Source organism: Hemitrygon akajei, chromosome 18, assembly GCF_048418815.1.
Source record: "Hemitrygon akajei chromosome 18, sHemAka1.3, whole genome shotgun sequence".
Classification (NCBI taxonomy): Eukaryota; Metazoa; Chordata; class Chondrichthyes; order Myliobatiformes; family Dasyatidae; genus Hemitrygon; species Hemitrygon akajei.
In genome coordinates this window covers 17,947,967-17,960,416 of record NC_133141.1, presented here as the reverse complement: position 1 = coordinate 17,960,416, position 12,450 = coordinate 17,947,967, and the positions used below count along the sequence as shown (strand labels likewise).

The following is a 12,450-nucleotide window of genomic DNA, read 5'->3' as shown; positions in this document are numbered from 1 at the left end:
TATTATAAATTGGACATATTAGAGGGCCTGTCTCTTGGTCTGCTTAATGTAATTAAGGCCTTTTGCAACACATGGGAAATACAGGACTAAAGTCTTGTTCTATGGCTTTGCTAATTTATGAATCCTTGGAAATTTATTTCAATTTCTTCAGTGTCAGTAGGTCAAAATCCTGGAATGCCTTCTCCAGCAGCACTGTGGGATCATCTTCACAGGAAGCACTGCAGTCATTCAATAAAATAACTCATCTTCATTTTTTCAAGGGTAATTAGAGATGAGCAGTAAATGCTGGTCTTGCCAGTGTTGCCCAAATCCTAATAAAATAAAATAATTCCAGTGTAACACACACAAAGTTCTGGAGGAACTTAGCAGGTCAGGCAGCATCTATGCAGAGGAACAGAGCCGGTGTTTCGGGCTGAGGCCCTTCATTGCGACAGGAAAGGGTTGGGGGGGGGGTGAATCTAGAATGAGAAGGTGGGGGAGGGGAAGGAGTACATGCTGGAAAGTGATAGGTGAATCTAGATAAGGGAGAAGGTAGGTGAGTGAGCAGGGAGATAAGGCGAGAAGCTGGGAGGTGATAGGTAGAAAAGGTAAAGGGCTGAAGAAGAAGGAAATCTGATAGGAGAGAAGAGTGAACCATGGGAGAAAGGGAATGAGGAGGGGCACCAGTAGAAGGTGATGGGCAGGTGAGGAGAAGGGGTAAGAGGGGAGCCAGAATGGGGAATGAGAGAGCAGAGAAGAGGAAAAGGGGATAAATTACCACAAGTTGGAGAAATTGATGCTCATACCATCACTTGGCTTAACCTATTACCTTCCAGCATGTACTCCTTCCCCTCCCCCTATTTTCTTTTTCTGGATTCTTTCCCCTTCCTTTCCAGTTCTGATGAAAGGTCTTGGTCTGAAACATTTCTATTCCCCTCCATGGATACTGCCTGACCTGCTGAGTTGCTCCAGCATTTTGTGTGTGTTACTCTGGATTTCCAGCATCTGCAAAATCTTTTATGTTTAAACTTATTCCAGTGCTCTCCTGAATATACTCCCACCTTGCACCCTCCATTAATTTCAAGTCAATCAAAACTTTGCTGTCTGTAGCCCAGTTCACATCAAGTCTCACTTACTCATCAAGTCCAGGTCCTGAAATGGTTTACTTCTAAATTTCTTATGTTCTTATCTTTCTCTGATGATAACATAACAGTCTTTATCACATAAATAAAGCATTTACCCAATATGGTATATGCCATTGTTCAACTTACCATAAGCTTCTTCACACCCCTCTTCATCCATTATCATATCTTTGTAACCTCACACAGCTCTGGAATCCTCTATCTTTACATTCTCCAACTGCCAACCAAAGGCATTTAATGGTCAGTATAGGCATGGTGGTCTGAAGGGCCTGCTTTTGTGCTATATGACTCTATCACTCTCTCCTCTTTACAGAACCATACAGCCCAGTACAGGCCCTTCAGCCCACAATGTTGTGCTGACCTTTTAATCTACTCCAAATACAAATACAAATATTTTATTGTCACCAAACAATTGATACTAGAGCGTACAATCATCACAGTGATATTTGTTTCTGCTCTTCACACTCCCTGAAGTACAAATCGAAGTAAATATAATAAAAATTTAAATTATAAATCATAATTAGAAAATAGAAAAGGGAAAGTATGGTAGCGCAAGTCAGGTCCAGATATTTGGAAGGTACAGCTCAGATCTGGGTCAGGATCTGTTCAGCAGTCTTATCACAGTTGGAAAGAAGCTGTTCCCAAATCTGGCCGTACATATCTTCATGCTCCTGTACCTTCTCCCAGAGGGAAGTGGGACAAAAAGTGTGTTGGCTGGGTGGGTCTTATCCTTGATTATCCTGGCAGCACTGCTCCAACAGTGTGTGGTGTAAAGTGAGTCCAAGGATGGAAGATTGCTTTGTGTGATGTGCTGGGCTATGTTCACTATCTTCTGCAGCTTCTTCCGGTCTTGGACAGGACAACTTCCATACCAGGTTGTGATGCACCCTAGAAGAATGCTTTCTACGGTGCACCTATAAAAATTAGTGAGGGTTTTAGGGGACAAGCCAAATTTCTTCAGCTTTCTCAGGAAGTAAAGGCACTGGTGGGCCTTCTTGGCAGTGGACTCTGCTTGGTTAGACCAAGTCAGGTCATTTGTGATATTCACCCTGAGGAACTTAAAGCTTTTGACCTGTTCCACCTGCGCACCACCGATGTAGATGGGGTTGTGCGGTCCGCTACTCCTTCTGAAGTCAACAACCAATTCCTTCGTCTTGCTGACGTTGAGGGATAGGTTATTGTCTTCGCACCATGCCACCAGGTTCTTAATTTCCTCTCTGTACTCAGACTCATCATTACCCAAGATGCGGCCTACAATTGTGGTGTCATCAGGAAACTTATATATTGAGTTCGATGGAAACTTGGCTGCACAATCTAACCCTTCCTTCCCAAATGACCCTCCATTTTTCTATCATCCAGGTGTCTATTTAAGAATCTTAAATGTCCCTACCACCACCGTACATTCTGTGAACAAACTGTGCAAAAAAAAAACTTCAATGAAATTCAGTCACTGAAGGTTTAAGGAGACTGGCTAGGTATGGTCTGGTTCAGATCTTTGAAACTGCTCTCTTTGGCCCTTGTCTAAATAATTCCTTTATATGACTTGTTGTTAAATTCTGTGTCTACATTAGAAATGCAATATGGGGATGATGTGTCACTTAATTTCTCAAGCTTGTTTTGCCACTGCTGTACTGTGACCTAGCTCCATACACTCATCCTTTCCCCAAATCCATCATACTGCTGTCTCTCGTCAGCCATAACGTTAACAAGGATCCGTTAACACCAAATTTTAGAGTACAAAAGCGGGGAAGTTATGTTGAACCCGTATAAAACATTGGTTAGGCTGAAATTGGAATAATTTCTGGTAGAAAAATGTAAAGGTGCCAAAGAGGGTAGAGGAAAAAATACCATAATGGTTCGAGGAGTAAGGGTTAAAATTTAGATACAAATCTTTGGGTTTCTTCTCATTGGAGCATGCAGGATTAGGTGGAGTAACGAGAGATAATGACCCCACCAGCAGATAGTTGAATAATTGGGCGGGGGTGATTTAAATACAGGGTTAAAGATACAGAGCGGATACAAGGTAATAATTTTAATATTAAAAAAAATAAAGGGACGTAATTAATTATTCTCGTCATCTGACGCGCATTGAAACGACGAAGTTTATGTTTGGGCACGCCTTTTGCCGTGTTGTGTCGTCCCCGAGCGCGGCCACACCCACTTTCGTGCTTCAATTGAAATCGTCACAGCAGAAAACCGCCATGGAAGCTGTTCCCGTCGCTGATTCTGGTAGGGCTCGCTCTTTTGTAATTTTTACTCAAATAGGCGCCGACATTTTATTAAGGTTGAGAATCACTTATGTGTGAAGGTGTTCGAGCGAACGAGTGTAATGGAGGAAACCAGGTCACTTCGACCAAGTGAAAATTGAGGAAGGCTTGTGGGAGGGCGGCGGCAGCAGGGCCTTTAGCGCGAGCCCCCAACATGGCAGGAAATGGTGATTTGGAAGGGGTGTAATGTAGTCTTGGGAGTGCGGGCAGCCCTTTGTGGCTCACTCGGCACTGTAGTTCGATGCCCTTGACGAAATCTGAGTCGGTTTGATCGGGGTTTTTGGTTCTCTTTGAGTTTGTCGTCGTCATCGTTGCCCTCTCCGCCATGAGAGGTGAGTGGCGCAACTTCCGGCGCGCGCATCATGGCGGCTTTTTATATGACGGATGAGACGGGTGAGTGTGGGTTCTTTCCCCGTGTTTGTCTACCCCATTGTCTCTCCGCTACCGTTGCTGGTGGAGGGGCCCTCTGGAAAGCAGCGTATTATGGTCTTTGCCTTTACTACTCGCCATTGCGCTATGGATGTCGACCCCGGCTCTTAGGCCGCGTGAACTGTCCCCGCCTTGATGGCGGGCGGAAAGCTTTAAGAAAGTGCGTGGCGCCGATTGCGGCCTATGCAGAAATTCTCCATCGGTATCTTGCCCAGTACCCGAACTTGAAATTGTAAATCTTTCCGAGGCACATTGTTTAGTGCAAACTAAGATATGATTTTTTAACTCGGGTTTGCGATATTTATAATATAAATATTGAATTCTGATGGTTTGCGCTGATGCCGAACTATTAATCCTAAAATACCTTTATCCACCATTTTTATCATTAAATCTTTTATTTAAAATTTAGATGTTATAAAATAACCGAGTTTTACTGCGCCTGAGATTGCATTCCAGAATCTAATTAATTGCGCAATTTTGTTATAAGTTTTTAATGGTGATGTTTTTAGTTTAATTTTAACAGTCAATCCTTTTCAAGTGTGCAATTTTAACTATTTTAGTTTGATGAAATGCAGTGGGCAAGCTTTGTTTTCGCTCTTGTGTGGATATCTTTATTTTTTTTTGCCAATATGGGGAATCCTGCGTTAAAACCAGGTACTTTTCTCAAAGAAAGGTGAAATTGGTGGCTCTTTATACATACAAATAGAATGCTTCCTAAAATGACACAAAACCTTCAAGCTATTGTAAATGGGAGAGGCCCTGGTAGAGACTTGGGAGCAAGCTTGTTCCTCTCTTCAATCGGAGGTGGTTGTGAATGTTAGGGTACAAAACAGGGAGATAATAGTAACTTATGAAAAAGAAATGTGCTAACTTTATACCAATTTGTAGTATTTTAAAAAATCTGACATATTGGGCTTTAAATTGTCATTTATTTGGTTAGTGCATGAGATAGTTGTACTGGCATTTGAGAGTTACTGTTACCTATGGAATTAGAATCCTGTGTTAATGTTTACTTGCCACCAGGAAGCTTTTGAAAACGTTCAATTAAATTTACTGCTTTTATTTCTGAGTGCAAATGTTATAATGTCAATATTTGGTGTTTTATCCATTCCTTTAATCCAGTCAGACTATTAGCTCTGTCATGAAGCACAAATAGATTAAAGCAATGTTGAATCTACCACACAGTGGTTCAGCAGCATTTGGAGTTGTTAACCAAATTTGGTACTTTGCCTGAAAGACTGAGGGTGTAGGAGGGTGTGAGGGTGTAAAATGCTCTTCTCCTCCTCTCTCTTCCCCCCCAAAAAAAAAAACCAGGTTTAATTACATCCTTCCAGTGTGTGTCATCAAGACTTTCCAGGTGCAGGAGAAGCAGATTTGAGGTGATTAGACAGCATGAGAAAGAGCTCTTTCATGCAGTGAATAGTTGGGATTTAACATTCACTGTAAAAGTGTGCTAGAAGCAGATTCAATTGTGGCTTTCCAAAGGACATTGTATATGTAAATAGAAAGTATTTGCAGTGATAGAGACACTTTCAAGTATTGGATTAACTGGATTGTTTACAATTGTTTAAGTTCAATAGGCCAAATATGCTGTAACAATTCTGATTGTAACACCCACCCCACCCTTTTTTAAAAAAAAGTTGGCAGTATATAGGATGTTGATTTTCGAGCTTTACTTTTGTGCCAGTTGCTGGAAGGTGAGGTGATCAAAACTTGTCTTTCCTCAACATTTGTAGGAAAATATATTCCAGCATCACAGCGTCCTGACGGGACTTGGCGAAAACCAAGGCGTGTGAGGGAAGGATATGTGCCTCAAGAGGAAGTGCCAGTGTAAGTAGCATTTTGAGGAAACTGAATCTTTTGAAGTGAAATTGTTTCTCTTTTTTAAAAAGTTGTGGTAGAGTGTGCACCTTTTCTCATTGTCCGTGTTCAGCCTTGGTTCACACCCAGTGCCTCTAAACACCTGTCATCTTCAACAATGGCACCAATTGTCACATTAAATTAACTTGTAGAATACCAAGGTGTTTCAGCTATCAAAAGTTTAGCCTTTTTATTTGACATGTTTATCTATAGTTCTACAGTTAAATTTTAATAGTGAAATAGTACTTTCCCTTGGGGAGTGACTAGGTGCCCACAGAAATGACTGGCATCGGTTGTCCACTGTTAACATCTTCAAATACAACTGTTGCAGATTCATTTTTGACTATTCCAACAAATCTTTGAAAAGTCTTGTGTTTTTGCAAGTTAAAAATAGCTGAATTTCAGTATGACTCTCCAGCTTGTCCTCCTGTAGTGGCATTTTCATTTAAAAAAAACTTAACGACGATATCAAATACAGTGCTAGAAAGTTTGTGAAACTTGTAGAATTTTCTCTATTTCTGTGTAAATGTGAGCTAAAGTATGATCCAATCTTCATGCAAGTTCAGAAAAATATTTAACCCAATTAAATAAAAACATACATATTTATTTATTGGAAAAAAGATGCAATATTACATGTAATTGTTGGAATAACTATGTGAACCTTTCAGCAACTGGTGACCCCCCCCCCCCCCACACACACAATAAAAACTGCACAAGTGTTTCCAGTGACCACTTTGCAGGATGACCACTCTTGGGGAGAGTAGCAACAGTATTGAGTTTCCTCCATTTGTAGACAAATTTGTTACTGTGGTCTGATCTTTAGAAACACTTGGGTCTTTAGAAATGCTTTTGTAGCCTTTTCCAGCTTTGCGCATCTCTATAATTATTCTAAGGTCCTCAAAGTTGTTTTGATCGAGGCATAGTGCACATAAACATATCTTTCTTGAGAGCAGGCTGTCAGTAACCTGACTTTGTGTTTTATTGGGCAGGAAACATCTACAACCCACACCTCCAACCTCATCTCATTGATTGGAACACCTGACTCCAAATAGCTTTTGTAGAAGGCATTACCCCAGAGGTTCACATACTTTTTCCCAATAAATGCATGTAATATTGGATAATTTTTCTCAAATGAATAAGTATAATGTTTTTTTGTTACTTATTTAATTTGCTTCTCTTTATCTAGAGTTAGGAATTAGGTGACTCAGAAATATTTTCAATGCAGTTAATTTCCCACTATCTGTTTTCATTACAAAATGGTAATCTGTGTTTCATTTGAAACACATTTTATCTTGGCTCATGAGCATCTAAAATAATTGGATTCCCAGCATCGCAGCAGTCTTTAGTTAAGGTCCAGCCTCGGAATTTAGTACTTTTGAAAGGAATGGAAGGAAGTAAAATTGAGTTGTTCCCTGTAAGTACCCAACACTTGTGTCTGTTGCAACATGATTAGCTTGGAGACCCAAACCATCACAAGTCAAAAACTGTTTTGAATATTGTTATGATTACTCTGGCCTTGTGAGTGAAGCCATTGTCCCATGTTTACTTGAACATGCTGATTAATTTATCTGGATTTAATAACCACATCTGGCTTAAATCCTAACCAGTCTTAATGTTTGAAGCAATTTGGGTGCTGCAACTAATCTGTGTGCCAGGGTTTGGAAAGAGTAAGGCTGGCCAGCATTCCTGGTATAAATCAATCCAGGTTGGGCAGAAAGAGATGGAGTTCCAGCAAGTTAATCAGAATACTGTTTATTATCACTGATATATTGTGTGTCATGACATTTGCTGTTTTGTTTAAGACAAATTGCTATAAGACTCAAAATTATATAAAAATTGCAATGTTAATTAAATATACATTTAGAATTTTGAAGCATGAGATAACTTTTACTCTCCTGCCATGCTACCTGTTAATAGCCATGACACTTGAAGGACTTGAGGCCTGTTAATTTTGAAGAGGAAGTGAGCATTACCCTAGACATTCCCTTTGTCAAGCTCCAGATTAGGATTGAAAGATTGCAGGCAGATTGCCAACTTTTTTTACTGTAACAACTGAGCATAGTAAAGCTTTATCTCTCCCCTCTTTCTCCCCACTCCCTTAATGTTTTCTGTTTCTTGAAGGAACTGACTTGAGGTTCTCTGCCCATGATACTTTTTGTAGCTGCTGTTGGACAATCTTTCTCCTCTTCCTGCCATTGTCCCAATCAAGCCGAGAATACGGTCTGTTACCTAATGCAGCAAATTGTGTTTATCTTCAAAACGTCCAGAAGTTCAAAAAGGGTGCTTTATAAATGTTCCTGATTGGCCCTAAATGTGATATTTTTCCTTTTTATAAACTATGGATAAAACTTTTTATGCAAAAGTGGGGAAAATAGTTATTTTAAACTTAACTACTGCGGGCACAATTTTGAACTGTGCATTACATACAAATGTTTGAGTTTTTAATGAAATTATAATTGGGACATCTATAATAGTTATTCAGTGTTTCTTGGTTAATAAGACACTTGGAAATATAGAATGCTTTTAATCCAGTTGATGACATATGCAATATTTATGCAAAATTGCTGTGTTAAAATTAAAATACTGCCTTAAGATGGATCTGCATTATAAAAGGAGTCGGATGTGAGTGTTTATATTTCTCGTGAGAGCAAATGCACTCCTGATTCCATGCTTGCTCACTGCGCAAATTAGGTTTAACAATATGCTAAAAATTAAGGTTTGTTTTTATAGGAAAATTGCGTGATATTTCCATCAGTGCAAGTCAACCTTTCCAAGTATTGCTGAATAAGTGCACCCACGCTCCCCTTCTGCTAGCATTTGGAGATCTTCATAAATGCACTTATTCTATGTGCACCTTTCGCAATGATGTGCAAAAGCCTTTTGTGCAAAGCTGTTATTAAAAGGTACTTCAAAAATAGAATTGGATTAATGTTTCTAATGAGATTTTGAATTCCAGTAAATCCACTTGGCACAGTGGATGTCAAAGCAAGCAAGAAATGCAAGAGTTCATTACGAATCACTTTCTTATAAATCTTCCCAAAATTTACATTCATAGTTAAAATGTTTTTGCACCTTTTTTTGGTTATGCTTGAATTCTTTCACCTCTTATTGCATGTTGAGTAGGCAAGGAAAGGTAAAGGGACATGGTTAAGTAAAATGAGGAAAGGAGAAAATAAAATGTTAGGAAGTTGGCATAAGGAAATGGTGTTCAATGGAATGGATCTCTCCCCTCATTCCTCAATTTAATGTTTGTGTCGGCCTATCAATGAAGGAAAATTTTAACCAGTGTGTGGGTGATTTTGTATTAAGAAAAAGTTCAGGTAATTGGATTGGTCTGCATTTGGGATGGATGCTTGTGTGCCATAAGAACATTGGAAATAGGAGCATGAGTAGGTCATCTGGCCTATTGAGCCTGCTCCACCATTCAATAAGATTATGGCTGATCTGGCCATGGACTTGTCTCCACATACCTGCCTTTTCCCCATACTTAATTCCCCTACTCTGCCTCATGATGGTGGATAGTATAGTTGAAAATGGGGAAATTAAGATAGATAAAACAACCTCAAAAGAGCTATGGGTAGGTTGATAGCCTGCAGGTGGGATGCAATGGGAAATGTAACCAAGGAAGAAATGGCTTTGAATGAAAAGTGACATCTTCTGGAAAAATTGGCAAGATGCTGCCACTTTCAGTCCTGTCAACTGTTCCCTGTTTAGTTTGCTGCATAAACTATATGTAATGTGTTATAACTGGAGCAGCTTTGAAATCTTGACTTCATGTCATACTTGATAGCTTGAACTTGGTATTTGTTTCTTTTAACATCTGCTCAGCATGTCAATACATTCTTTTACTGGTTTCTCAGCATAATTTGAATACCAGTGCTATAAATCCTCATACAAGGATGAGATATTCAATTCATATGATTGAGCCTGATCAATCCATCTTTCTTCTTCAAGCAATGGGCGCTATCTTTTTTTCTCTAACAGTTCTTAATGTTCTTATTGCTCCCTACTCCTGTTCTTTTTACAGTTGCAAGATTATGTTAAACTTAATTTGATTATTTAACTGGCCCTACCCCATGCACTTCAAGCTGTATTAACTTCTATCACTACAAGCATTATCTAACTTGGTGTAGAATGTTTGCTTTTCAATTCAATGCCTTGCAAGTTCAACCGTCATGACCTTAGCCAATGGAAGTTTTGCAAAGTATACACCTAAAAGTTAGTGCAAAAACAGCTGCAATGGTGTTCAGTAACTAAACTGGCAATTTCTGAGGGGCAGACATTAGCAGGTGTTTTGCTATCTTTGCTTTCATTGAAGAAGAAATTAATGTCGTGAAGATAATTGCTTTAACCAAATTGACTATTTTGAAGGATTCTGTTTGAGGAGTGAAGAGGAAGTGTCACTTGAATTCAAAAACTGACAAGTCTGTACCTCAATACTAACATTGTGACTGCAGAAAGTCAGCCTTTCATGAGGGAAACATCTTTCCAGGGCTAATTTGGTCAAAGTTTTAACTGCTCTTGTTAAAAGCCATCCCATTTCTGAATGATTTTACAGAAGGATTCTGGTTATTGATAGCAAATGCAGGTTTTTCTTTCTCTTTCAAACAGCTCATTTGTTCCAAAAACCCCTCAATTTTTCATTTCCCTGTTCTAGGATTAAATTAAGAAAATCACTTCTAGCATTTAACCCAAGTGGGCACTTTTCCTGTCAATAATTGATGGCAGGCTATGCAGCTGAGGGGCATCAGAGCCAAACCTGGTACTGTATTTATTCGAATGAGGTAGCACAACTGAAGGAAATGGGAGATGTTTTGTCAGGCATATTAAATAGCACACCAGGAGCTTGTTTTGGGAAAACCTTTCAAATACATTGGCTTGCAGTCTTTGCTTCCAACACGTATTGAAAAGGTGGATCTTTTACTCTGATAACTTCTGCTACAAAAGCTGGTCCTTGTAATCATGCAGCCCACAGGGTCAGCTTTGGTTACAATTGTCCTCAGTTGGCTCATTTTCTAGGTCAGACAGAAAAGCATGGTCACTTAAATGAATTCAGTATATTGGTGCCAATGAAACTGTTGTCCAGCAAGAGGTGGGAGAGCAAGGGAGCAAGTAATGAGAAAAATTGTTGTAACTCATTCTAATTGTATACTAGTTTGCATGGCCTGTTATTATCTATATTTATTGTGTGCAGGTACGAGAACAAGTTTGTGAAGTTTTTCAAAAGTAAACCAGAGCTGCCGCCAGGCCTTAACCCAGATGAATCCACCAAAAGCAAGCAGCAACAGTCAAAGCAGGACGGAGAGCTAGCTGGGTTATCCAAGTCAGCTAAACGCAACCTCAAGCGCAAAGAGAAGCGCAAACAGCAGCAAGGAAATGACGGCACCACCGAGGCCGATGAGCTGAGTCAAACGTTGCAGAAAACCACCATTGTTGGTGGCAGTGGCAATCCAAACCTGCAGGCTGCTGCGCTGCCAGGTGACCACGATGGAGCAGAGAAGGCCAAAAAGGTAAAAAATCTCAAAAAAAAACTGCGCCAAATCGATGAACTACAGCAAAAGCTAGACTCTGGCGAGATTAAGCAGGCGACAAAAGAGCAGCTGGAAAAGTTGAGCCGCCGAAAACAACTGATGGAGGAGTTGGAGGATTTGGAACTGGGTTTGTAGGGAAAAACGTGTATGCTTTCAAGGATACGGGGAGAATTATTATTCCATATCCATGCCAAGTAACTTTCAGACAATATTGGGCACACATCCTAAAGAGACCAAGGGTCACACAATGGGACATCCTTGCCCATACTGGTCCTTGTAATCATGCAGCCCTCATTTTGTTGGTTTTATCACAACTGATGGAACTATTTTTTAAAATTACTTTCCAATGTGTGGGAAAACTATATGGAATTAATGTGCTATTTAGTAGACTGAATCTTCGCTGTTACACTACGCGACTACAAATGTTTCCATTGTTCCACTGCATCTCATTGCGTGTTTAACCTGAACCAGGGGTTCGTCATGCTGAGAAGCCTGATCATCATCTCCAGTGCTTTCACATAATGGGGAAAATAAGAATCCAGTGTTCAATTCACCAAAAATGGTCACGGCACTTGATTTTGCCTTCCATCCAAGTCTCTCATCTTTCAGTTTTGTGTAATAAAATTCAGATTGAGAAACAAATTTAATGATGAGGAATAAGATGTATTATCAACTGGGAACATTGACATTAAAATTACCCTCTTTGGGCTGCTGTTGCACTAACTGATACCTGCCGATTATTTTTTTTTTTGAATTATGCTTGCTCCCATTGTTGGGGGATTATTGAATTGATATTTGTATGTCTCCCATGTGGTGAACTCTTGTCTAAAGGTTTTAATAAAATCATTTTTCTGTGTGCCCTTAAAGTGCAGAGTGAGCATGCTCAAAATATTTATTTTGTATACAAGTGACAGCTGTGCTTCACTGGTATAAAGATACAGTGCATTAGTGATCTGAACTACTTGAATTCAGTGTTATTGTGGGTCTGTTTTTATTTGCTGTTTCTTGTGTAATTATCAATTTATAGTTGTATGATTTCCCCCCCAATGTGGACCACAAGCATCGCTAGCAGTTCTGAGTAATTAAAGCTGAAGCCTCTGCACTTTGAATGTATATGAAGTTCTTTGCAAAACTTCTCAGATAAGGCGCTAAGTTAGGCGCTAAGTTAATGCAAATCCCAAGCTGCCTATTTATTGAATGCAGAAATGAATGTAGTTAGGGTGGTACTGCCAAGTGGCACTT

The 12,450-nt window shown here is 39.6% G+C and overlaps 1 protein-coding gene across 2 annotated transcripts; it reads left to right on the top strand.

The window, feature by feature from the left end:
- The first annotated feature begins 3,274 nt into the window (after positions 1-3,274).
- pym1 (PYM homolog 1, exon junction complex associated factor) lies at positions 3,275-12,074 on the top strand. 2 transcript variants are annotated; one of them, XM_073071008.1, is made up of 4 exons: positions 3,306-3,350; positions 5,554-5,647; positions 8,408-8,580; positions 10,872-12,074. In XM_073071008.1, the coding sequence occupies exons 3-4, from the start codon at positions 8,540-8,542 to the stop codon at positions 11,341-11,343; spliced, it is 513 nt and encodes a 170-aa protein (XP_072927109.1). In that variant the 5' UTR covers positions 3,306-3,350; positions 5,554-5,647; positions 8,408-8,539; the 3' UTR covers positions 11,344-12,074. The 2 variants fall into 2 exon arrangements, with proteins under 2 accessions (XP_072927108.1, XP_072927109.1); XM_073071007.1 differs by lacking the exon at positions 8,408-8,580 and having other exon boundaries at positions 3,275-3,350.
- The last annotated feature ends 376 nt before the right edge of the window (positions 12,075-12,450 follow it).

Excerpts from the sequence above, each read along its gene's own strand:
- pym1 (XM_073071007.1), top strand. The coding sequence starts at position 3,323 with ATGGAAGCTGTTCCCGTCGCTGATTCTG. Across the intron at positions 3,351-5,553 it reads TGTTCCCGTCGCTGATTCTG|GAAAATATATTCCAGCATCA; the intron begins GTAGGGCTCGCT and ends CAACATTTGTAG. Across the intron at positions 5,648-10,871 it reads CCTCAAGAGGAAGTGCCAGT|GTACGAGAACAAGTTTGTGA; the intron begins GTAAGTAGCATT and ends TATTGTGTGCAG.